This window comes from Magallana gigas, chromosome 2, assembly GCF_963853765.1.
Source record: "Magallana gigas chromosome 2, xbMagGiga1.1, whole genome shotgun sequence".
NCBI classification, from domain to species: domain Eukaryota; kingdom Metazoa; phylum Mollusca; class Bivalvia; order Ostreida; family Ostreidae; genus Magallana; species Magallana gigas.
Genome location: NC_088854.1, coordinates 27,865,858 through 27,893,666, shown reverse-complemented (window position 1 = coordinate 27,893,666; position 27,809 = coordinate 27,865,858). Strand labels below are relative to the sequence as shown.

Here is a 27,809-nt window from a genome sequence, read left to right as displayed (position 1 = left end):
AGCCTGAATTTAATATACTGACAAGATGACTTACTGAGCCTGAATCTCAATATACTGACAAGATGACTTACTGAGCCTGAATCTCAATATACTGACAAGATGACTTACTGAGCCTGAATCTCAATATACTGACAAGATGACTTACTGAGCCTGAATCTCAATATACTGACAAGATGACTTACTGAGCCTGTATCCGCTGTTACAGACACAGACAGCCTTGTTGTTCTGGTAGTCATCCACACACACCCCTCCCTGACACAGGGAGGTGAAGCACACAGCCTCACTGGACCGGATCTGACAGAAGTCCCCCGAGTAACCCCTCCCACAGGTACAGGAAAACCCATCCACTCGGTCCACACAGGACCCTCCATTCACACAGGGGTTACTGGCACACTCATCTGAAAAAAAACCCACAAAAGCTGAAATTTTAATAATGTTAACATGTACCTCGATGAAACCCATACACATAAATAGCATAATTTTTATTTTCATCAGAATTTGGATTACAATTAGTTTACTTGAAATCTGTATTAATGGTACATGTGATTCCACTGCTGACCTATATTAATGCTGCAGTCCTCCCCCGTGTATCCCGATGGACACAGACACTTGTGTCGGATCACCCCTCCCGCAACACAGGAACCTCCGTTCTTGCAGGGACCACTCCCACATGGATCCTTGGGCACTGTACAGCTGTTTTATATACCAGTACATGTTAAATGAAATGTTGAAAACTTCTCGCTCTATCCTTTACATTTTACTGACTAAGAATTGCAAACATGCTTCTTTTTTTCTACTATTATTAGTTATTACAAGTTTCAAAGAGCTTTGATACTGTGCTATTGAACTGAATAATTTGCAACATTTGCACATCACATTAAACTATGCTATTTATACATGTACTTGCCCTGCTAAAACAATGGAATATTGGAATTAATATTCAAATACAACTTAAAACTTTGTTAAAAATTAAAAGAGTGCTGACCTGGTCCCTGTGTATCCCATGTAGGACGGACAGAAGCACTGGTATCCTCCATTGTGATCTCGACATTGACCACCATTCTGACAGGGAACAAAAGACGGATCACTAAACTGACAGTCGTTGATGTCCTTCTCACAACGCTCACCACTGTACCGGGCTGTAAATATGAAGCACAGGTTCTAATGCTAGTACATTGCACAAACATCGTGATATCTAAAAATATCTTTGTTAAGAGACTTTCTTGTACCCTTTTGTATCATATGTGCAAGCTTATCTAAGACAATGGATGGATGAATGGATGGATGGATGGATGGACAAACATGTAGATAGATGGATGTAATTGATGAACAGATGGATGAATGATGGAACATATGACTATTTATAATGAATGAAAAAATTTGGATGCTTTGACATTAACAGATGGAGACATAGATTTTATTTTACATATGATGATGGAGTCACTTACTCTGACATTGGCAGGTGTATCCCTCTGGAGCTGATGAATTGTAGGAACAGTAGCCACTGTTGAAGCAGGGGGATGAGGAGCAGGGGTTGATGAAAACTTCACACACCCTTCCTGTGTAGTCTGATTAGAATACAAAACAAGAATCTCCATCATAGAATATCTCAGTATATATATGCTTGTACATGTATTAAATCAATAATATGCAATGTGAAGCCATTTACAGCAAAACACTTTTAAAGCGAACACTCTTAAAATGAATTGACGCTTACAGCGAAGTGATTTTCATTCCTGTGACTTAATTACATATTGTAAACTTGACTAATATAACAAATAAAGCTTATAATAAAGCAAAAATCATCCTTCCTTTGCACCTTGTTATAAGCATGTTTTACTGTACTTATTTTACAGCACAGGAACATGCAGTACTTACACTGAGGGCAGGTACAGAAGAAGTCGTGTCTAACAACACCGCAGACTCCATCATTCTGACAAGGGTTGGGCTGACAAAGGGTGCTTTCTGAAACACAAATCATGAGCTGAATTGTTGGAACCAAGAGCGAAGTATAGCCTTGTGCTTATACCATAGATGATGATGGAACGGTTCAACACGTACCTCCACTCACACACCCGAGAGAGGAGGACTGGGCCGTGTCCAGGGTGATCTGTTGGGACCCACACTCAATGCAGGAGCTGGCCCCCAGGGAGGGCTGATAGTAGTTTCTGGGACAGAGTCTACAGGGCATGGCCCCATTGATGGAGTAGTAGCCTGCTGGGCAGTAATCTGGAAACAAAAATACACTATTTCAAGAAAAAACACAGCAGTAAAGAAATTACATCAATTCTATTTACAGAAACTTTATCATTTATCGTAACCCTAAAGTAATGCCTTTATAGCATCATAACTTAATGAAAGCTTTTATTCTCCTGACAAGATTCTCTTTGCTGCATGACTCACCTGCACATTCAGTAACTGAGGCTGACCCAGTTTTGTCTGCCAGTGTGTTACTGGGACAAGTGGTACAGGACCGTCCATTGGATGAGTACGTGTTGATGTCACACTCTGTACAGGGGGCCTCTCCACCGCTGGACACAAAACCAGGAGGGCAGCTCACTGAAATAAAAATCACATTGAGACTAATACATCTGCAAAACATTCTGATGGAATTTTTCTTTTATTATTCTCTCATTCACTGATACTCACTATGAACTTCAATAACCAAAATCTTAAAAACAAGCTTTCAATCTGATACCTAGTAAATTTTGCAATTTACTAGGTATAAACTTGTTAATGTTAACGAATTTTTGCAACTAAAACTTGAAATCACTATAACATAGATTATCATGTAGCAGATGACCTACATACCTGTTAACCCTCCCGCATTGCGCGGGAGACTCCCGCAAAACGGCCTTAAAATCTAAGATCTCCCGCATCCAACCTATCTTTCGCGCGGGAGACAAATTTCTCCCGCAATCGTATTTGTCTTCCCCATCCCCCCCCCCCCCAATTCTGAATCTTCACACGCAAATTTCAACAACCACTGCGGGTTTTTCTCTGATTTTTAGCTCAAAAAGCTGCTGTGTAGCTTGAATGTATCAAAATCCATCCAAGTACTGTCTACCGTGATCGTAGTATGACATGTTATAGCCCAGTTTACTTTTTACAATTACTTCCGGTTTTGACTTAAATCAGTTACGTATTTAGTTATGCATATGCCTTATAAAAAAAATAAGTGAAAGCTTAAAACATCTTGATTTTACTCTGTAACACCAAAGAAAACAATAACAGCCAGTGGTGTCACTTAACAGGTGCAGGTAAAGCACCCAAGCCACTTGCAGTGAGTCGTGACTAATTCTGTCTGGCCAGCACGGTCGGTAAAAATCTAAGTGAGTTTGGAACACTTAGTGTTTATACAAGCTACCGATGAAGTGAAGCTCGGGGAAAAAGTGTAAAAGCATTTCACAAGAGTTTTTAAAGTTTATAGTACCGGTACTATGAATTACAGGGATGCTATAGACATTACAACAGAGATCATTTTTAAATGATACTGGAGAAATACATGTTGTTTTGTGAAATAAAAATCTATCCTATATATATAAGGCAAAAAATAATTTTAATTACCGGTAATATTATTTTCTGGTATTTTCTTAACTGGGTTTCACTGCAAATTCAAAATAGCCAAAATAAATTTTCTGTGTTTACCCTAGATGTCAGCATGCAGTGATGGTTCAATACTGAACAATAAGAAGACTTAATATAAAAAGTGGCACTATTGACTTCTTGTATTATACCATGCAAACAAAATAATAGTTTTCTGAACATGTACAGCAACACAAGTCATATAGTCATAGAAATAATAAAATTTGAAATGATTGCAAATGCATTAATTACAATGATAAAATAAGGTATCTAACAGTATTTTTAATATATATTTGCATTTCACGTGAAAAAACGTCGTTTACGCAAAATCTCCCCCTTAGCCAAGTTGGTAAGGGGGAGATTCTCCCACATAGCAGCTTTGAAAGTTTATCAGGTATGGACCTACAAGACTTTAAATACTTACAGTAACATTCTTCCTGACGAGAGAGACCCGTCTTCTTGCTGTATGTTCCTGATGGGCAATTGAAGCAGGTGTCAAAGTTTCCTCTGTCTAGATAGGTGCCTGCTGGACAGGGGGAACATGCCTTCTTGTCCTTGGTAAAATAACCTGGAGGACAGGTCACTAAGGGAAGAAAAATTCAAATCTTGATTACACTTTGAGATACCTTAAGATACCTTCCAAATAATCAAAGATGCAAAGGAATGATATCCTCATTTCAGTATTATTTTCAACAATTCTTCAAATCTTTACTCCTAAAAGTTTTCTAATTACCACAGTATGTTTTGCCTTCTGTGTTGTTTCTCTGAGTCCCTTGGTAGCCAGAGCACAAGAAATCGGAGGTGTCAGTCCTCACAAACTGTTGATTGGTTGAGGAGGGACACGCTCCTGACTGATACAGCTGGAACAGTGATCCTACATCACTACTTAGGGTCCTGAAGGCATCTTCTATCTTAATAGCACAAGTTGTGTAAGCTGTGTCTATAAATCCTGATGGGGCAATTTCCAAATTTACAGTCACATAAATATGGTTCTGAAAATATAAAAATTATCTGTCAGTAAATACTTTTCCTTGTTTATCAAAATATAAACAATGTACCTATGTGTACACACAACAATCATCTATGGTCTTCAACATGATCAGCAGTTTGGCCATTTTAAATTTCATACTCACTGGGGTTGAGTCTGAGTTATAGATGACTTGGAATCGAGGGACGTTTGTGTCCTGTGGGGCAGTGATGGTGAGCATGTTAGAGGACCCGGACTGACACAGCGAGCGTAGGCTGGAGGTCAGGACGTTCCACTGAGTGTTGAGTTGAGCCCGGTACACTGACGTACAGGAAGTGTCTGTCACAGGTCCAGTCTGGTACTGAAGAACAAAGCTTTGTCTGTAGACTGCACTGCTAAACTCTACAAAGGTACCCATGACAAAATGTCCTTACCATTTACTTGGCAGATTTACAGCTGCTATTTAAAAGTTCTTTACTTTTAAACTAGGTAGCAGCTTAACTTCTAGGGACTGCATATTTTAACGCCTTTCATGAATCGCAAACTCTTCTTTACATTTTACCAGCAGAATTCATCAATTTTTCTACACTTATATTACTCTGCTATTTGCCGCTTTAAAATTTATTTATTTGCTACAAATACCCAATGAAAATTAATGCAACATCTATAGTTTTCCATCCAGCAATCCTCTTTTGAATTACATAAATGGGATATTCAGTTCATGTAACATATTCTACTTCTAATTAATACTTGTAAAGTGGCTGGTGAGTCCTTATTCAGTACATTCTATCAATAGGTGGTAGATGTACATCCTATCTTTGCATATAAACAATACTGTTACATATAAATCAAACATATCAGACATTACCTTGACATGTTGGGGGTTCCCTATCCCAGTCCCCTCCACTGACACACGACACAGTGACAGACCTCTGGTTCATGTCCTCAGAAAACACGTAACCTGAATCACACCTAAACACACAGTCTATCCCAGCATTTCCTGACCGCTGGGAGCATGTCTTCTGGCCATGGGAAATGGACAGGGTCCAAGCTTGACATTTTGAAGCTGTTCAGTAAGGTGAATGAATGAATGAAATAAACACTTTTGCACAAAAAATTCAAATTAATGTTCATCAAATATCTAATAATTATATATTCGACTGTATATGTAAAAAATATGTATGCAAAAGTCAAGTAGTCTAGTTAAATTTAAAGAAGCATTAAAAAAAAAATGACCTGCCTTCAACTTTGACCTGAACTGAGCATTGTGCAGTGTTTCCCGAGGAGTCTGTGGCAGTGATCCGTGTCGTCTTCACTGTACCAATGTCTGCTACTGTCAGTCGTAGTACCCCTGTGTCTGAGGACGTCCTTGACCCCTGTTCTACACTGCTGACAAAATCCAGAGGGTCAAGGGTCACAATGGCAGCCTCATCTGGGATGAGGACAGTGCTGGACGGCTTACAGGATAGCAAGGGGGGAATCTCATCTGTAATTCCAACAGAAAGTGAACAACTGTCAGAACTACCAAGGGTTCACATACAATTATTTGTCTAAACAAGTTCACTGCATTTTGAAATATTTAACTTAACTTTTAAATATATACCAACTTCCAAGATTCGCAGACTTTGAATGATGTACTGTAAACCATTTTTTAATATGCAACATATTGACCACTTTAAATGTATTCCTGTAAACTCCTAATAAACGCGAGGAATTTTGGACATATGTTAACTACATGAAACTATAATAAAATTTCAGCATATTATGTTCACGCGATTTAATGGAAAACCGTTGAATCACGGAATTATGTACTTTCGTAAAATAAGGAATCTACAGTATCGTTTTCTATCATAATTTTGATAAGTTTAAACTTACCTCTGATTCTGACAGAAAAAGAACAAGTAATGCTATTTTGATCATTGTCAAAAGCAATGTATGATATCAATGTTTCTTGTCCAATCACATGATCTGGTTGATAATTAAATGGTGTCACCAAAACTCTCTGCAATTAAAGAAAATATTTTTGTTTAGTTATTAGTTCATGGACATATTCAAAATATGATGTTCATTTTTCAAAGTATATATTGATTAGGAAATACAAGTCCTTTAAATTATTTTGTTATATTTTGGTATGTAAATCTTACACCAATGATTCCGCTGTTGTCTGAGAAAACAGGAACACTGGAGTTGGCAGCATCATATCTGGTCACTGTGATGTCCATCGGTGGACAGCTGGACATTGTAGGATCCTGGACATCTACCAATAACATTATAAAACACAGAAATCATACAATACATTGCCATATCATTAGTGATAATTGTATGGCGTTAACTGCCAAGTTGCAATATATAGAGAAGGAACTTATTATCTATGGATTCATATGAATTCTACAAAGCAGAAAAAGGTTAAAGTGATAAAATTCAAATGAATATTGGAATTATATAAGTAAATCTACCTGAATACAGTTGTACATGTTTACAAGAGTTGTAGAACAAGTTATCTCGGTATATTTGCCCGACATCAGTTACTGACCTACACATTGGTGAGTGACCTTGACATCTGAGGAGTTCCACTGTAGCTGACCGTTAATCTCTGTACACTGTATAGGGTAAATGTCCTTTGGCCTGTAGCCCGTCTTCTGACATATGTAGTAGATCATGCCGTCCTCCTCCAGGGAGGCGGTGTAGGAGTATCCCCCTGGGGGGTACCCAGGGTCAGGACATACCCCATCTAGACAAAATGCAACCAGTTAGTTGGTTGGAGAGTTTGGAAAATAGTTTAAAGGTTTACAAACCATGAAGGAAAACAATATTGAATATCAACAATAAAATCTATATCTAAAATCTCAATGCTGGAAGCACTCACACCATAATTTAATGTAAAAAAAAATCATGTAATAAGGACAAGAAATTCTCTTTGGCAACTATTTTCGTTGTGAGACATATTCAGTAACCCCACGAGATAACAGGTATTTCTTTAAAATGTTTCTTTTGATGAGTCTAAACTTTCTAAAAATCCAGCTATTTATATGAGATAATATTCTATACATGTATATGGTTTTTCAAATACTCCATATCTGATTACTCTTCTTGGAAAATAGTTTATCCATGGCAAGATAGCCAAAAATTAATATACTTATTTCCTATATAGCTTGTAACATGAGATATAATTGGCTAACAAGCCGAGTGTAAATTTCCATACACCGGACTTGAGCCGGAGGTAAAAGAACATGACATTACATATACATTAAATGCGTAAAAATGTGATGTCACAATGCAATGAATGGAATACAATCAAGGTAAATCCCCATACACTCTTGATTGAACCTGGATAACTTATAATATTCTATGCATGAAAAACAATATTTTGCAGAGGATACAAAGCACAGAGGATATTTCCTTAATCTACAAACAAAATCAAAACTGATAAAGAAACAAATCAATCACGTAGCTGTACCTACCTGTACAATGGAGATCCCCAAAATCCCATCGTCCATCAGCCCCGCAGGTGACTACAGATCCTCCCAGTGAGGAGTTACCTATCCTTGTGTACACTGAACGACAGGTAAACTCAAAGGTACATCCATAGAGTGTACAGGTGTACAGGTATCGGTCAGCTCCTCTCACAGAGGGCGGAGTGCCACAGTTTACATCTGTAGTAAATTAACATTTTTAGTTAATAGTGACACAATTTTACTTCTAATGCTCACAGTATATATAGTGTTTGGGTTTTGGCAGGATTGGTGATTTTAGGGCAATATTTATCTCTTTTTGTGACTGGAATTTCGAAAAAACCTAAAATAGCCCAAAATTAATACTTTATTTAAATAGTATTCTATAATGAATATTCACAACCAAGTTGCTCTCAGAAATTGAAATAATACAATCAGTTTGTAACAATTCTTTGCACTCTCTTATTGAAAATCAAAAAAATAAGGGAAGTACATTACACATGTATATGTTAATAACTGTATATACTAGACTTAGTTTATCATTCATTCCTTAGACTTACAAGGACAATTGAATGGATCTCCCACGGTCTGGTATCTCTTTGTCTGAACATTGTAGGTACACTGCCTTCTCAGTGACACCATGCTTCTATCTGGCATCTCACACTGGAGGAAGTAAAATCCTCCATAGGCCACTGAGGTGTTAGGGAAGACACCAGGATCACTGGCCACATCCAGGAGGCATCTCACAACTGGAAAATTCAAACAGGTTCTACATCTCTATCATTCCCTGAATACCTTTTATGCATATCTACTTACTAGGAGGAAATTCAAAAACACTGCCGAAAGGTATTGAGTATGGTTCAGTTTTGAGTCATATTTTGACATATGATATATCAGTTTTCACTTTAGATAAATAAATAAAAGAGCCTGGATATCTTCAAGAGTATATACAATATATAACAATACCTAAAAATTATAATTACCAAAAAAATATGGGACTTAATATACATGTTCTTAAATTCAATAGCCTAAAATTACACAGAGGATGGTACATGTATATCAAAGTACAAGCTTACCTTCACAGGTGGGCTCTACACCTGACCAGGTACCGTCTACCTGACAGGTGATTTTGTGTGTGGACAGTCCTGTTCCATTGATCACATACCCAAGGTTACACATATATGTGACCTCGTCTCCAAAGAAGAACTTCGTCTCCAAGGTCAACGCCAAACCATTGGGAATGAGGTATGATGGAGGTGCACATTCAATAGCTAAAGAGTATGGACATTGTTGTCAATAAAACATCTCATTATCAAATTTGTGCGTTTACCCACAGAAGTACAGCATAAAGCTTTCATTCATTAATGGTAAAGAAAATATAAAAAAAAGCAGCTTAAAACAACTGAAAATTATATGATGAGTACTACAGTAATCATGGTTATAGCAAAGTGTAAGGGCTGAGTGATTATCCAATATTTAAGTTTATAATACAATAATTTTAAGATTAAGGAAATGAAAAACAACTTCCCTGTTGACATGAAATCATTAATGTAACCAGGTTACACAGTAGTACATTAATTTTTTCAATATACATTTAATCTAATTTTTAATCTTCTGTATCCACTTGCCTACACAGGAGTGGTTTATGTGATACTGGTGATACGGTTCCAGACCGGTCTCCGAGGCCGGTAACACTAGGTCATTCTGTCCATTGTACCTGTACAGTTCCTGACCCCAGGGACAGGTGCAGTGGTAAGACCCAGGTGTGTCCACACAAGTCCCATCACAGAAACCATTACCCTCCAGGCACTCGTTGGTATCTATAAATGAGGACTATTAAGTTATGGATATTTTAAGATAACTTAATGAAGGGTTTTCAATGCACAGATTATATATAAATTGACTCTGGAGTGAATGCTTCAATAGCAGTTATTCTTATCCATCCTTGTGGATTTATCATTTTCTGTTTGAAGGATACAAGAAGTCATGGGCCAATTGAACAATGGAAATTTTTAAACTTTAATTAAATTACCTTAAAGAGCATTTACAAGCGTTTCGTTGTGGTACAAAATAAAATACATGAAATTTGGTTTTTCACTAATTACAATGAAATAAAGTACTCGAGTTGAATAAATGTCTCTATTTTCTCTTTGCATGCAACAGTAACAATGAAAAATAAGCTTACTTTCACATCCATTATTCTTTACACCAGTGACAGTGTACCCCTCCCTACAGGAGCACACATATCCCCCGACTGTGTCCGTACAGATCTGGTCACAGACTGACCCATTAGAACTGCTGCACTCATTAACATCTGAAATCAATAGACAATACTAAATATTTTAACTTAACACAAGTACATGTATCTTAATTTTCTTTTCAATCTTCTTATACATGATTGTATATGTTTTGTCCTATGATTTTTGCTTTAATATATAATCAGTCTTGTTTGTCACTAATATTTTCTCAAAGATTGTACCACTTTTTAAATAGAAAATGATGGCAGGTTTTTATTTTAGAAGATAAAACAAGTTCTAAATCTACATGTAGCTATCAACCAAAACCAGAACTATTCTTACTTATACATGATGGTGATTCTTCCAAGCCACATTTATATTCTTCTCTTCCAAGTATTTCAAATCCTGGACCACAAGTTACTCGAATTACCTCCCCCTGACCAACATTCCCTGCCTTGTCAATTTCTCCATTATTCACAGGGGAAGAGAGACAAGGAACCTCTGAATGGTGTAAAATTACAAGTAAAATGATATCATCAAACTTTAAATCAAACTAATTGATGTGCAACAAAGAATTCTCCTTAAAAAGTTAAATACCATAATAGAACCATTTTAACATGGCCTTGGACTTTCAGTAGGATGTAACTATCCATTTCTTGTGTCACAACAAGTTAAAATGATGCTGGTTTCAAGCGAAATACACACCGATTGCTTAGTCTTAGCTCAAAGGCTAGACAAATCTTGTTAGTTTCAAAGAGCCATTGCAGAAATGCCAGCAATGAAATAGACAGGCCTACATCACAATGCAGTTTGACACAACTACCCAAAGTCCAAGCTCTTGTTAAAATGGTTCTATATATGGCTATTATAATATATACATGTAGCTCCTAAAATTTTGACTTTCAATCATTTGTAAATCAATTAAATGTTTATTTCTATAATATGAAATTGAACTTCTAAGAATATTTCTTAGGAAGATTCCAATCTTCAGCTTTTAAAAAAAAATATATGTACTAGTATTTCTAAAACAATTTAATAAATAAAGGAAAACGGTCATCCAACAATGGGAATTGTTTTAAAAAATTCACAGTGACCAAACCATTTGAATGTCTTGTATTCTTACAGGAGAGGGAAAACTCAGGTATCCAGCATGCTGTTTTTCAGAAAGTCAGCCTTTGTCACAGAGAAAAATATAATGAATCTTGTTTCCTTTAAGGAATCATTTTTAAGACACTATGAGGAGCAAACGTTTGTTGATCTTACTTTGACAGGTGGGAGGGCTACTGTACCAGGCGCCATTGTCACACCTGATGATGGACAGTCCGACAATTTCATAGTCAGGGTCACAGGAATACTGGATCACTGAGCCGTGACTGGTCCCATCACCTGTCAGGGTGGTCCGTCTTCCCCTAAACACGGCAGCAGGGAGGGACGGGCACGCAGAGGCTATGGAGGACATAGAAATCTAACTGCAATAATGTATACCTCTCAGTGATTTTTTTTTTTTTTTGGGGGGGGGGGGGGGTCGGATCAGATATAAAAAATCAGAAAGGGCTACATTATTGCAGCTAATAGAAAACAGAGTCAATTTTAAACTGACAGGTTCTCTCCTTTTTTGGACAATTGTCCAGTTAACATCAGAGACAAGCATGCTCAATACCAACAAACATGTACAGAGTTAAAAAAAAATAAATAATAAATTTGGACAAATATATACACTGACCTTGACAAGAGGGCACAGTTTCCCACACTCCATTACTCCGACACATGATGACCATAGATTGGGTGGTAGAATACCCATTTTTGCAAGAGTATGTCACTTTGTCGCCTCCATACACTCCTGTACTGTTCACAATGTAGCCATTTTCTACCAGTGGAGCTGGACCACAAAATGATTCTACAACGCAGTAAAGAAATAAAGTGTCCATGCAAATGTCAATCAAACATTGCATTAAGTGCAGTGTTTTATTTTCCAGTGGTAAGCTAGGTTGAACAATCAAATTTGATATCAAATTTACACAAGATTATTTTTTAATCATTAAAAAATAGCAAAAATACTTTAAATTTATTTTAGAAGTCATGAACAAACAATTTTTCACTGCTTTTCTTATTTAAACCATCTTTAACAAAACATTTCTTAGTTCTTTTAAAATCTGGACACTCAAACAGATACATACATGTAGGAAAACTTACGAGCACAGACAGGGGTGACCTTGTCATAAATCCCTCCCTCCTGACACTGGAGGGTGACCTGGGTCAGTCCCGAGTAAGGCTCCTGTAGAAAGTACCCAGTCCTACATTGTACAGTGACCACAGACTCGGGGTAGATCTCTAAGGCTCCTGAACTCATCAGTACAGAGGAAGAGTTAATGTTCTTACAGCCTAAAATCAAAACACAAAATCAACTTGAAAGAAAGCAACAATATACCACGTACAGTGAATATTTTAATCATTCTGTGGGCTTTTGGAATAGAAATAAGTTTCTACATGTTATTCTAATCTGGATATACAATGAAAAGGAAATGGTTTTGAAATAAATATGTAATTTTGCTTATCACAGTTATTAAAGACAGATTTATCAATCAAATTCAAGTAAACTAACGATAACGACAAGAAATTCAAAATAGGACTACTGAAAGCTTATTAGGATATGTCTCTTTACTGACCAGCAGAGAAAGAAGCCAGGAATCCCTTGGACTCCCCTGTAGCACTGGTTGTCAGCCTCACTAACAAAACTCCACTTTTGGAGATGACATTGTTGGGTAGAACACTCCCAGTGAACCCTGACCCTGTGTGTACCGGGGAGCCAGAGGTTGTGTTACCCAGAAAAACCTGAAAAATAACTCATTTATAAAGTCCAAAACAATTTATATCTTGAAAAGAGCGAAGTCTTCACAAATGTTATCGGATTGCTCTTATGTTTAGAGGATTTTGAAAATTTTGAATATGTGGAATGGTATCATTAGGTTTTCAGTTATTGATCTACTTTCAATACTACAAAATTGTAACTATAAAATTTGAGGTACTGTCTAAGCAAATATCACAATATACATAACACTTATGCATGTTGCTATTATTTATAATATAAATTCAAGTCACATGAAAGTATAACAAGAGATGTTTGTGAAACACTTATTTCCCCTCCATTGGAGACCTTTGCGAAGAAAATGAATGGTAAGTGCAAAAAGTTGGAAATTTTTTAAAGTCCAAGGGGCATAACTCTGTCAAAAATTGCTCAATGGTACCCAAAATTAAACTTAACCTAGATATAATTATAATAAATCTGTATATTAAATTTCTTTTAAGTATGTGCAACCCCTGCAAAGAAAATGAACATCAACTGCAAAAAACAGTGACATAACTGGACATAACTGTTGAAAATTGCTCAATCATACCCAAAATTGACCTAGATATCTTCTTTGAAGGGGGGGGGGGGCATAAAAAAAACCAAAGTGTACCTGAACATAGTCCATATTTTCCTGCAGTCTGAAATCTCTGAACCTGAGAAGGAGAGGTCGACCAGCCTCAGTCTGAATCAGCCAGGAACACAGCAGAACTGGTGGGTAATTAGCCACACCATAGCCAGGACTAAAAATCATTCCTTTACTTGTTTTCAAATCAAGGTTACATCCTAAAATAATTAAGTTCATACCAATAGTCAAACCATGTATATCAACTACTCCATAATTCCAAAATAAGTATGAAATATTTTTATCATCAGGGAAAAATCTTGACATATATTCCCTTACCAAAATATTGACCTTCTGGCAACACATTCTGGCATTATTGCAGCAATACTGCAGCAACATTCTGGCAACACATTGCGGCAATGTTGCTGCAGTAGCGTTTTTCGTATGCAAATGAGATTGCGGCAATATTGCCAGAAAGATGTTGCCGCAAAAGTTTTGCCGCAACATATTGTTGCGACAACACCTTTCTGGCAATACATTGCGGCAATGTTGCTGCAGTAGCGTTTTTCGTATGCAAATGAGATTGCGGCAATATTGCCAGAAAGATGTTGCCACAACAACACCTTTCTGGCAATACATTGCGGCAATGTTGCTGCAGTAGCGTTTTTCGTATGCAAATGAGATTGCGGCAATATTGCCAGAAAGATGATGCCGCAAAAGTTTTGCTGCAACACATTGTTGCGACAACACCTTTCTGGCAATACATTTGCATAAGAAAAATGACATTGCAGAAATATTGGTTCAATGCATTTTCTGTGCTCTGGCATCAATGGTACAATGCAATATTTATAAATAATAAATGTATACAGTAAATCAGTCATGTATATTATATTAATCTACAACCAAAATGAAAAAAAAAAATCTTTCATTGCCACTACAGTTTTATTTTTTTAAAGATGCAAAAAGGTTACAACAAGACTAACATTTTGCATTACATTAAATTTGGACTTTTCAAAAATAAAAAATAAAAAAAAGTTTGTGATTACACAATATTAAAGAAGTAAAAAAATTATTTTATTCAATGTAACATGCACGAAATGAGTATTGAATTAAAAATATAATGTATAATATTAGAGACCTGAAACTGGAATTTCAACATGCTTATAGAGGACACCAGTTAAAATTAATAATCTTTAAATTTAACACATTTTATAAATACAATAAACACAAATATGATGAACAAATCATGATGAAACTTGACTAAAAGTACTCAGCCAATCAGTGACAATTTGGTGCTGCAGAATAAAATGTATTGCAGTTTGATTGACACAACGCGCACAGACGGATTGACACAACGCGCACAGACGGATATGGACAAAAGTTCACTGTTTACCGTAAGCAAAGCTCAAACCATATTGTTTACAAGTCCTGCACAACCACTTGCTGTATTACGATTTATCAAGGCATTCGTCCTAGGCATTCCAAATGTTCTGATTTCACACATAAACAATCACAAAAACAGCTATCAGAATATCACAACAATATCCACATTGGAATTCAGCACTGTTGTGTATATGTTCCTCTCCATAATCTTAAACAAATTATGCCATCATTCTTTTTTGGTTGCCAGTTGCACCATTCATTTAATCAGTAAGGTGACAGCTTTTTTCATGGTTTTCTTCAGGTCTGTGTAACACAGGGCAGACCTACTGGGAAGATAAATGGATTTCATTTAAGCACATTGGCAATTGTTTTCATATTTTAAGCAGTTCCCCTTCAAATTTTTTTAAATTACATTATAAAATTACCAAAAATATCCCTCGGACCCCTTCCCCTGGCAAACTCAAATAACCGTCGGACCCCCCCCCCCCCCCCTCCCCCGAATAAAATTCTAGATCCGCGCATGGTTCTTAAACAGTGTTGAACCCATTGATATAATGGTAGATCGCAGTCTTTCGGTTTATTTTCTTATAACGAACATGTTTAAACTGCTATTCAATGAATATATTTTTATTGCTAAACTTACTTTTTCAAAAACGTGCTCATGCAGGTGGTGCAGGGGATGTCAACACTCCATTCGTTCACTCAGATTCGTCCTCAGTTCAGCCGTTGATATTTTTTTCACAGATAAACACTCCGTTGACAGTGGGGGTTTTTAACCTTGTTTACAGATAATTCCCGTATTTCATTCATTTCACCATCTCCAGTGATGGCAGGAGGCTCGATGGCAGACAACATGGCAGCTTCGAATGTGAAAATTGGCGGCTAGCGATTTGATCGACCAATCAGCGCGCGCGTAACTTAACATTGAAACGAAAGTAAAAGTGGAAACAAACAGCAAACGAAAATTCTTAATTCAACATGCATCGAGCAGTTTAGATACTCAAATCTAAGTGGCCTGATATTTTAACTTAATAAAAAAGAACATACCGTTACAAAAGAACAGACAGGTGGGTATTCACGTAAAACATGAGTTGGGGGGGGGGGTGTGATTCAAACCGTCTTTTATAGTGAAACATCGTAATTAACCATGCATAACAGTTATATGCCATTGAAGAGAATATCACTGGATTTTTTTAATTGAGACTTTCTTAGAATAAGACTTTAATCATAAAATATTTATTAGATTTAATTTTTTCGACTTATTAATTTTTTTTGGGGGGGGGGGGGGGGGGGCATGTACATACAAAAGCAATTCATGCAATTATATACCAGTTTTAGACTTGTGATGAATGTGTAAAATTTTATAAGTCTAAATTCTGCTAAAGCTTTTGCAAGCTCGGTAAGCATAATAAATCAGAGGAAAAAGACAAGTTTGTGGTAAACTTCTGGCAAATTTTGAGGTGTTATAACTGAAATTATATCTAAATAATTGACAATTTTTAACCCCCCTCCACTGCTTGGCTTCTCCTTAAATTTTAATTAAAGCAGAAATCAAATATGATGCAGTATTGCCAGATCGAATAATATATATTATGTATAAATTAGTTCATGATTAAAATTATCAAATACATGTAGATGTTACCAGAAAATTATTTCTGGCAGTATGATACTTTTTGTAGCCAGAATATTACCAGAAGTCGTTGCAGCTAGTGGCAATATTCTAGGTGCATGTTAATATATTTTTTTACAGAAATAACTCTAATAGTATTGCCAGAATGTTGCCAGAAGTTATTGCCGCTAGCAGCAACACTCCAGCAGTATTGCCAAAATGTTACCAGAAGTTGTTGCAGCTAGCGGCAACATTTCACTAGTCTTAAAATCTGGTTTCTGGTAACAAAAATGTGTTGCTGCAATATTGCCGCAATATTGCGGCATTGTTGCAGCAATAATTTTACTTTGGTAAGGGTTGTCCATGTCAGCAGCTGGTAAAATCACAGACAATGATGAGAAATTCTACCAATCGACCAATTTTTGGCAAGCACATCAATGACCCAGACCCAAAATTGACATGACCTCTGGCTTTTGATAAGACCATACTTAATCTAATGTTCATTTAAAGTTACTTTTAAGCAAACAAAGCAAAAGACCATAAAATGATCCTAACTTTCAATATACTAGTAAAATGTTTACAATGTCAGTGGCTGTGTCTTTCTACATGTATTACCAATAGAATGTCAGTGTTTAAAAACAAATTAAAAAAAATTCTCTACCATTTTCAACTTTGGCTATATACGTTAATTGATTCAATAAATATGTACCTCTTTTATTAAATACCTCTTTTGTATTGCAGCAAGACTCCTCTACATTTCAAGTGATGATCCAGTTTCATATACATGTACACTCTGTTTCCTGTGGAAATGGTCATAGTCCCTGACACACTTGATGAGGTCAAGGTCATCAGAGTATTTGCTGAAGGGTGTTCACCATCTTTAACAGTTACAAAGTCTGTTCCACACAGCTCAATATCAATTACCTTGAAAGTAAATTTTGATTTTTAAAGAATATTCAACAACAATGAAAAATAATTCTGGGAGAAATAATTATACCCAAATCCTTACTTTATATTTGTTAAAATAGAAGGCAGGTGGAAATTTTTTACTGTTCATCACCTATTTACAGAAAAGCCTTTAAGTATTCACCAACAGAATATAATTTTGAGCTAACCTGTAGTGTGATGACAGACATGCCTTTTGATTGGACAATCCACAGAATCTCCAGTCCACCTGGATAGTTCAGTGGATACAAAGGGGTGGATATATCCTTAAAATCTACCCCAGCATCAACTCTTCCACCAAGATTTGGCACATGGGCTAAAGCTACAAAATAAAAGATCTGATTGCATGAAAAATTTCTTTGCATCATTTGCATATACATGTATTCAAGAGTGCTACCCATAGTGGGCATCTTGTATGCACCAGTAAGAGCACAATTTGTACTAATACACTCATTACTCAAAAATAAATGTATATATTCTTACTAATATTCATTGTTTGTTAACAATATTTTATTCATAAGATATGGTAATTTTAAGTTTTATCGTTACAAAAATCTTACATTTTATGCCAAGAGAACCAGGACAGGTCTTGACGTACACATCACAGCATGTGCTGGCCACCACCTGTGGCGTCTCTCTCAACAACAGACAGGTATGCTCAGTCTTACTGTACTCAATCCCTGTGCAGGCAGTGCTATTGGAACACAATATCTGGCAGTCCAGAGCCGTGACAGAGCTCACATATTCCCCCGCTAGACCAGGCTTACTTTTAGAGTTCTTAATCATCATCATCTGGCAGGCAAACTCTATGTGAGAAACAGGAAACAATCAAAAGGGTGTTTACTGTTAATGTAGAGGGTTTTTTTTAACTCTTCCTTGAGATCTATTTTCAATAACATACATTTCTACAATACAAATTGGCAAAAAGACAAGTTTACTGGAAAAAAACAAGATCAAAATAATAGTTTTCCGTTGTACGAACAAACATCTAAAACCATAAAATGATAGCCAAATGTTTCATTATGAAATTTTCTTCATGCGAATTTTCAAAACATAAAAATGAAGTTTTCATTTCAGTGGGACAATATGTATAAGAGTTGAAATTAGATTTGGAGGTTTTCTTAAGAAGTGTCCAACTGAAGGGAAACTCCACAGGTATGGCGATGCATCAAATGATAAATACACTACATTTTCACATTGTTTTAAAAAAAAACATTGCAAATCTAAATTTTCTAATAAATAACACAAATTTTGTTGACAATTTTCACAATTATCATCAACAATATTTATTATTAATTACATAGTGATGCATGATAATCAAACTTGTCAATAGAAATAACAAGAACAACATTTCATAAATAAAAGAAATTGTCATATCAAATTTTTTCTTCTCTCATAACAAGGGAGTTAAACTTTATGGTAGTTGTATGAAGTGCATTGATAAATTCTCTCAGATAAGATTTAAATAAACTATTTCCAATTTTAAATCACTGGGCTTCTTATCTTTCGTATACTGAAATTTTAAGATATCTGTGTACTGTAATAAAAACATGTTACAGCCAAAATATACTAGTTGGTGTGGTACAGTGGCCTTAAAATGACGCAACACTTAAGCTAATAGCTAAATTCAGTCCCTTGAGAGTAAATATACATTTATGATACATGAATGGACAAAATCATAAGACTACAAATGTGCAAACAGACAGATATGATGATATACAAGGAGAAATATATAATAAATACAGGTGAGTATCTTACTGTAACTGCATGCATGGTGACTTGTTTTAGCTGCAAACCTCTTAAGCTAGTGCAATATACATCTAGTAAATCTTTACCACAGAATTACAAAATCTTTCACAAAATGTAGGCCGTTCAAATTATGCAAAAGTTTAATCATTATCAAAACTTGTAAATTTCAAATGGTGCATGATTGCTCAAGTTTAAACTACGTTTTGAACTAATCGACGTAACTTGCACTTGTTGCTCAATGCATGTATGTTTTTTGCCTGCATCTTCTCCTTTGAACTTAATGTTCATGAATCTGTTTAATCAAATGTCCTTTCAAGTTACAGTGTAAAAAGATTTTATACTAGCTTATAAAGATGCATGAAATTACAGTAGCACATAAGCAATATCAGATGAGACATGCTCTTTGCATACACAATCATCACATTATTATCAAAGCCTGCATGAAAATAAAGAATTGTTTTTTTTATTTTAGTTGTATATCCAACAGATTCCCAGTGGCCAAAGCTGTTAAAAATTACAATTGAAAACAGACTATATAATATTTCATGTTTGCAAGCAATGTATCGCTTACAACATCATTCAAATATTTCGTTTCATTCTATGCATGTAAAAATAATTCTAACAAAAACTTAGCCAAAATGATGCTTTTAGGTTCAGCAGGCAATGGAAATACAAGTTTTACCATTTAGGGCCTATTTTTACACTTTTCAGAAGTGCCCAACTGAATCTAAAGCCCCAATTTTCATCAAATGTTCTGATCAATATAAACATAATTTTTTCCCATTGATTCAGAAACAAACATTGCAAATCTAAATATTCAAGTAGATTACACAAATCATTTAATTAAAACTAATCTCAAAATATCAATATCAAAACCATTTGGGTCAGTGAATAGAAACACATAATAATCAAACTTGTCAACTCCATATGCTAGAAAAATCCCCATAAAATACTGGTTTTCATTACATTTATTTTTTCTTTTATTAACAAGGGAGACAAAATGACATACACTCTAACATGGCTTTGTCTTATAGGGAATCACATTATTTCAACTTGCCGGATAGCTCAAAAAGACATACAATTTGGTCTGCTAAGTACGTGAATCACATCACTTGAACAAAAATCAATAAATGGATGCTGAGGCACATCCATGTTTCAGAGTATGCCTAGAAAATAAGATTCGTGTCTATACCAGCATCATCAAATTTTCCGATATTTTTTTTTTTACTTTCCAATTCAAGATTATATAGAGCATCTTTTTTCAAAGAAAGATAAATGTGTAAAAAAAATGACAAACTTTTTTTTTAGCATAATTCAGTTCCTTTAAATATACTGAAAGACAGAAAAAAAAATTCCCTCCATACCTCCTCACTGATGGAAGAGAAATTTCAAACAGAGCTAATTTGAAAAGTGCAAGTTACTTTTCTTGATAGAACCAAGTGTGTTAAAGCAAATCTATATATCTTATACAACCTGATCAGGCAAAAATATCAAAAGGAAAAGTTAAACTCTGTATACTATAATCACAAAATTCAAAGAAACTCCTTCAATTTTTTTCTTTTTCTCTTCTTCCTACAACTTTATGAATTTTAAATTTGAAACTAACCACTTGTCCACTTCAGTGAGAAGCCTCTGAACTCCTTTGAAGAATCTGCAGTAAATCTGGCGATCACAAAGTTATTGGAGCTCATCAGTATCCCATCAGGCCTCTGGCTACCCGACAGTCTTGTCAGACATTTACTGGTTGCTAAATCAAGGCTGCCTTCCCAAAGTTCTAATACATCAAGGGTTTTCTCTGTCTCCAAATCAGTCACCTGAGAAGAATTAAAATATTTATTTCATTCACTATATTGAAGAAGAATGTATTGTGAGTTCTTCATGATGAAAGTAATTTCATGATTTCAAATAAAAAAATTCACATTATAAATGACAGCTATTGTGGGTTGTGTCTCTTTTCTGCAATGCTTGCTACCTTCATACTGCATGAAGCACAAAAAAGACATTTGATTGTTTAAATGAATGCAACCTTCACACTAGTTGATTTTGAGGGGGAACCCATGAGGCCTGTGCCCCCCCCCTTTTTTTTTATCAAAATGTTTTTAAAAAGATAAGTAGAACTATAGTTAATCAGTTTTTGTTGTTATTCATCTATTTAGCTAGTATAGCTAAAATAGCTCAAAAAGGACTATGTGCAGTATTATTCATTTTTTGTCCCCAAAATTAACGTTTTTTAAAGAGCTTTCAAAATAAGGTAGAAGATAGTTGAAATCATATCGGAAAAAAGTATGTAAAGGGTTGTCGCCACAGTGACGTCATAATGTAGAAATGACGTCATGAAGATTGTTTTTTTTTGATAAATTGATGTTTTGTAGCGAAATATGGGTGTTTTCCGAGGGTTTTTCGACTGGGAAACATCGAGCGCAGGCTTGCTCAAGTATCACTTTTACGTATGTTTTGTATATTTACATAAAGAAAACCATATCTTAAAATTGTACTTGAGCAGACCTGCGCTCTATACTTTTGAATGCAAAATATAAATAAAAAATGACGATATTTTCATTTGTTTGCAAAAGTGCGGGAATTTGGTCATTTAGGTGACGTCTTAGATAAACAGCGACTGGGCAATGATGACTTAAACCAAGATTAAAGGGATAGGCATCCTCTGTACAATGATTTATGAAGATTTGGTTTTCAAATGGCACTATTTAGAAAATGGTTAAAAATGGGGGCAGATATTTGACCATACCACACATAGTCCTTTGTTTCAGAAACTTTGTACCTCAAGGGGTTTTGCCCCCTGGGCCCCCACTGGGGACCTCAATGCGTCCCCTAGACCCCCCCCCCCCCGGCCTTTTGCCCCCCCCCCTTTCAACATATCCTGGATCTGCCACTGCTTCCCATTCAATACTAAATGCATCTTCATATTCAAATCATCTAATACCTGAATTTGTATTTGTGACCCCACTGGTCCTTCTATGACCCAGACACAAGTTTTGTTGGCTGGGTAGGGGCCTGACCCATAAGACACGCTCTGTATCGCTCCCTCTGTGCCAGACTGGTAGAAAGAACATGTCTGTGCTAAAATATAAATGGCAACAAATTCAGATTACAAGGACAAGTTATTGCTCTTGAAATTCCAGTACAATTTATTTAACTGGTGAAACAAATTATGTGAAAAGAGTAATATGCCTTTTTCAGATATCATGAGATATGGAACACCATACTGAGACTTATTACTAAATATATCACTCTTAAAACTAAGGCTATGGTTCTAATCATGACAAATCTTAAATATGATGATTTTACTCACAAACTCTGATGCACATTACAAAATAAATCAGGTGTTTCCAATTTCATGAACTTCAAAAATAAATAGTCAAGATTCAAGTTGGTCGGTATGATCTACAGATTTAGTGGTAGTCAAGTACTAATTAGGTACTGGTACTTTGTATATCTGAGACTTGTTTACTCTACTTTAACCATCATACCACAATCCCTCTCATCGGATCTGTCGCCACAGTCATCATCACCATTACACAGACCTGCCACTCCTACACATCGCTCTGTGGTGGCACAACTAAAGGTCCCTGTCAAGAAATACAAGCAAAAAACTCTCATCTTATTAAACAATACCATAATCTTATTCACCTATGACAGCAAAACTCTTAACAATAATTTGTGTTTTTTCTTGTTTTGATGTAAGAGTGTGATTTTTTTATTGATGAAATACATGAACATGTCTTTATGTTGGTACCTTTGGGACAGGCCTGGCGTTCACACAAAGATGGCAGAAGGACATCACATGAATCAGTTTTCCACTTCCCCTCTGGGTCCACATACACACAGCTTCCTCCCTGCCAGTCTGGCTGGAAGTCTCCCCACACCCCCGCCTCCAATGATGCCCCGCGCCCATCGCTCCAAAATCCCACAGAGTCCGTAACTCCTGAGTAACCTACCCTGTTAAAACCTAGGAAACAGATTAAATCTATTTCATTACATGACATTGTACATGTATTTCCATATATATATAAGTAACACTAAATATCAATTTTTTAACTAATTGTTCAGTGATTTAACAAAAAACAAATCAAATTAAGAGAGCATGAATTCGCCACATGTAAGAATAAGTTTACCGCAATACTATAACTTATCGACAACACAAGGACTCTACTGGCATGCGACCAGTTCTCGCCGAGTACCATTTCTCGCCAGTACATTGTGACGTCATTTTTTCAACACATAAAATTATAGACGAAAATTGACGTCACGAAGTACTGGCGAGAAATGGTACTCAGCGAGAACTGGTCGCACGCCAGTAACTCTAAATAACAGGGAGTATACATGGTATATGTACATCTAGGTTCTTCTCTGAATCACAATATTTTTCGCAACAGACAGATGTTAACTGACTAGGATAATCAATATACAAAATCACACCAGGGGACAGGGGAATGGTACTCAACATTATATACATTTTCTTGAAACAGTGAAAACGAAAATGGTTCATCAGTTCATGCCTCGTAAGGCTCGTATAAAATTTGTTAATTGCTCAGACACGATTTTTCCCCGTGCCAATTGGTAGCTTATGCCAAGTTATGGGGGGGGGGGGCTAACATTAACATGTGTCTATACCGTACCTATCCAGTAATCTTCTATCCTTACTCTTTGGCTGGCAACCTCGCTGTACAGAGCGCCGACTTCTGGGCCTTTCGGCTCGGCAAGTTTGGCGCCATACCTTCAATATTTTAAATAAAATACACGAATGTACGAATATTTACTGGCATATCAGTTAACTTTTCTTTTAACGTTCCATGCTCACCTGGTACTTAACCTGGCAATTCTGTATTCTAAATCATTAATAAATTTAGGGATTTTTTATAGCTTGCTCCTCTGGCCCGTTAAGTCTCCTCCTCATAATCGCGTTGCATACGGGTTATCGTTTCTGGTTGATTACGTAATGTACAGCCCCCCCTCTCTCTCTCTCTCTCTCTCTCTCTCTCTCTCTCTACCACAACTATCTTACTTTTCACAATATCTAGATGCCTCTGTCCACGATCGATGTTGATGTATTTTAAGAACACACTTTCCCAGCACTTTATTCCATCCTGCAATTAAAAAAATTCAAACTACAGAACTTCATGATCTCGTTGATGATCGATGCCAAATCATACCTATATATCAATATTATAATTTGATTGATTTCCATGTATACCATGTGATGAATCGCATTGCAGCTCCAACGTCTCGCTTCTTCCCTGAAATATTTTTGAACATTTCAAATAGTTTTGAAAGTATATCAAACAAGACACATGTATAATAAAACCGTATAGAAAGGCTACTTCTAAACCAAAAAGATTATAGTGATTCTGAACATCGAACGTGATCGCGGTGATTATAAAATATCTTACAGGAAAAAGAGGAGAAAAGAAGGAGCGAGTGTTTGTAGATTAATACCCCCCCCCCCCCCCAAAAAAAAAAGAACAATCTGACATATCACGGAAATTGCAAAAACTGCATGCACGCAAGAAATAAAATGTGCAACTTTCTGTCCCCATTAATCCAGTAAACTCTCAATATTGAAGATATTATTGCTATCACGATCGGATATATATATCGATCCTACAGGCACATAGCATCGGGGGGGGGGGGGCATGGAGGCCTGCCCCCCCCCCCCCCCCACTTTTTAGTGCAGCAAAGATTTTTCTTAAATTTACATACAAAAAATTGTATTAAGAAGGAGTCCCCCCCCCCCCCCACTTTTATGGGGGCCATGTAAAAAGTGAATTGAAAATAAGATAATAATGAGCGAAATTGAAGTCCCCCCCCCCCCCCCCCAATAGGATTTTGGAAAATAAGTTTTTTTCTCTTTTTATTTTTTGTTTTTTTGTTCTTTTGGTTTTTTGGTTTTTTTTGTGCATGTTTTTTTTTTTTTTGGGGGGGGGGGGGGGCTTGTCAAGATTGTTTGGATGAGTTTGCCCCCCCCCCCCCCCCACGCTTTCAAAAACGATGCTACGTTGGTATTCTATATGCGACCAATAGAATTTTCCTTAAGACCGATCATGTCCTTAGTATGACTTATCTAGCAGTAATCATTTTCTTACAATCGGCTATGGCTTTGTGCGTTTTTAAAGTTTGGCGTTTCTTTATTATTTTTATTCAAAAGAGAACTATATTAATTATTATATTTGGCCTAGAGTCATAGATTTATTACTGCAATTTTAAATGGGGATAGTTTTCTTGCTTTTTAATTGCCTATAAGAAACCTTTCTCCCGTCGTTCCAGATGCACTGGACATAATTACAGCGTTCATTTTTATAATGTCCTTACATACTTGTAATCTATATAGACTTTGCTGTACATAGAAACTGAGAATTAGGGATGAATGAATGCTAACAAAATAATTGTTCTTCATGATATACTTTATTTATTTCGTCAAATAAAATATACAGCTTCAGTACATCAGGGAGGATAGTTACACAAAATAAAGGATTGACTATACAGCTTCAGTACATCAGGGAGGATAGTTACACAAAATAAAGGATTGACTAGACGAGAAAATATAAAAATCACTTTCATCCATTATAAACAAAAATATTTTAGAGATCAAACATGCTCATTTGATCAATGGACGTGCACATGCCATACCATTCCCCATCCCCAGATATGAAACTACTAGTATTCTGATAGCTTGTTGATCAATAGTAATGGTCATACATGTATAAAATGTTATTTCACGCTTTTTACACACCCTCCACACACACATACATGTACGTGTACAAAGGATGCGAGAGATAGGTTATGATTCTCTTTATTATTTGGGGGGGGGGGGGTTGTCACATCCCGTTAAATATAACATAATGATTACAAGTAAATTTTGCCAGAGATTATATACAAAATATATATCAGTATACTTACAGGGACTGAAATATTACCAATTGGTTGTATACGTATATATATTAAAACAAAAAAATTGAGAGCGTGACTTGATTTAATTTGTATTGTACATGTATGGTATTATATTTCAACTATATTAATTATTATGTTCACTCAACAGCTGCTCAGTCAATGTGGAGTTATTTTGGAGTATGACCGAGAGAACTCACCAGTCACCCACCTCTGACTTTATCGTTGTACTACATAAAAACTTTTTTATAAATCTGTACATCCGTTCACCGACAGATATTTCTAGTTGTGTATGGAGGGTGTATTCCCATTGTCTCTTGTCTTTTGCCTCAAGCAAATTATTTGAAGTGCATGCATTTAAAGATGACAGTTTCTGATTATGATATTATTTCTGTATTATTGCCAACAGATTTTTTACCGGTTGAAACGATCAGCCCCTAAAGTAACACCTTTTGAAATGCATGAAATACATTTGCATTCCAGTGCAAAATATTGTTTCATTTATCTTACCGTCGCTAGGAAAAGGGAAGAAAATATCCATAGCACCGTTCCAAGATTGTTCATTCTCAATCGCACATTTATTTACCAATCATTCAAATAACTCCTGAGACCCGAGAGAATTATTACATAATTCTGAGAGTTTGTATAAATCTTGATCCATTCCATAATCAATATCACAAAATCGAATATTCGTAACTAACGGAATTCCCGGCAATCCATTTCCTGCAAGATGCTGGAGATGACACTGTAGGTCATTTTCACCTGTCGTCCTTCACAATAAAATTCCAGGTGTTGACACACGAGGTTGACCTAATCTAATTAGCATTTTAATGGGTTGGAATTGTTTCTTAGAGTCAAAGGTAGTATCGTGGCTCTCCCTATAGTAGCTATCGACTTGTTTGGGCAACCATTCTCACATATATACATGTATATATCAACGTGGATTGAACTATTGCCTATTGGTTGTATAAACAGAAATTTGAAAGCTTGACTGCTTTAAAAATCATTGATTATTCTCGTTTTTTGTACTGGGCCTTTTATTAACTGAATATGAAGTACGTCGTTTATTTTTAATGTCAGTGATCTCCAGGGATTAGGCCAATAATCGGATCAAAAGCTGGTCACGGTTAAATGCACTGGTCATCCTACAATACACAGACGACAAAGGATAAGAATGATCTATACATCTGCGAAATGCATGGCATGCTCTCACACATTGTTTAATGCCAATACCCAAGGCTACAGAGACCACCCCTCCCCCTAACAATTGCGCATACATGAACAAACACATTGATTTCATAAATGTATTTCGATCTATTTAGAAGTTACAATATATATTTATACTCTCTGTGTCAAATTGTAATTTTTTAGGATGGGAGGGGCAAGTCTGTGCAGGGAAGGCCTATATAGTTTTATTCTCAGCGAGATTGGTCGAAAATTACAATTACAATTTTGAGAGAAGTTTTGAGATTGGAGTAGAGGCTTTGTCCATTCAAACTGAGATTACATTCGATTGGACATGATAGAATTTGACTTTAAAATCTAAATCATATGAGAGTTTTAGTATTA

General features: G+C 36.0%; 1 protein-coding gene across 1 annotated transcript; it reads right to left on the bottom strand.

The window, feature by feature from the left end:
- Positions 1-17: 17 nt before the first annotated feature.
- On the bottom strand, positions 18-27,261 carry LOC105335334 (sushi, von Willebrand factor type A, EGF and pentraxin domain-containing protein 1). The gene is made up of 37 exons (XM_066075958.1): positions 26,751-27,261; positions 24,550-24,592; positions 24,361-24,442; positions 23,975-24,072; positions 23,092-23,304; positions 22,826-22,924; positions 22,279-22,415; positions 20,944-21,151; positions 18,149-18,394; positions 17,759-17,910; positions 17,369-17,567; positions 13,700-13,872; positions 12,908-13,073; positions 12,435-12,623; positions 11,965-12,138; positions 11,505-11,687; positions 10,584-10,742; positions 10,190-10,318; positions 9,633-9,824; positions 9,081-9,275; positions 8,565-8,753; positions 8,014-8,205; positions 7,086-7,283; positions 6,697-6,809; positions 6,428-6,554; positions 5,793-6,038; positions 5,421-5,618; positions 4,719-4,954; positions 4,319-4,577; positions 4,010-4,168; positions 2,404-2,559; positions 2,062-2,229; positions 1,879-1,965; positions 1,449-1,568; positions 986-1,139; positions 560-693; positions 18-398 (listed from the first exon to the last, which is right to left on the bottom strand). The coding sequence occupies exons 1-37, from the start codon at positions 26,802-26,804 to the stop codon at positions 142-144; spliced, it is 6,084 nt and encodes a 2,027-aa protein (XP_065932030.1). The 5' UTR covers positions 26,805-27,261; the 3' UTR covers positions 18-141.
- Between the last annotated feature and the right edge of the window lie 548 nt (positions 27,262-27,809).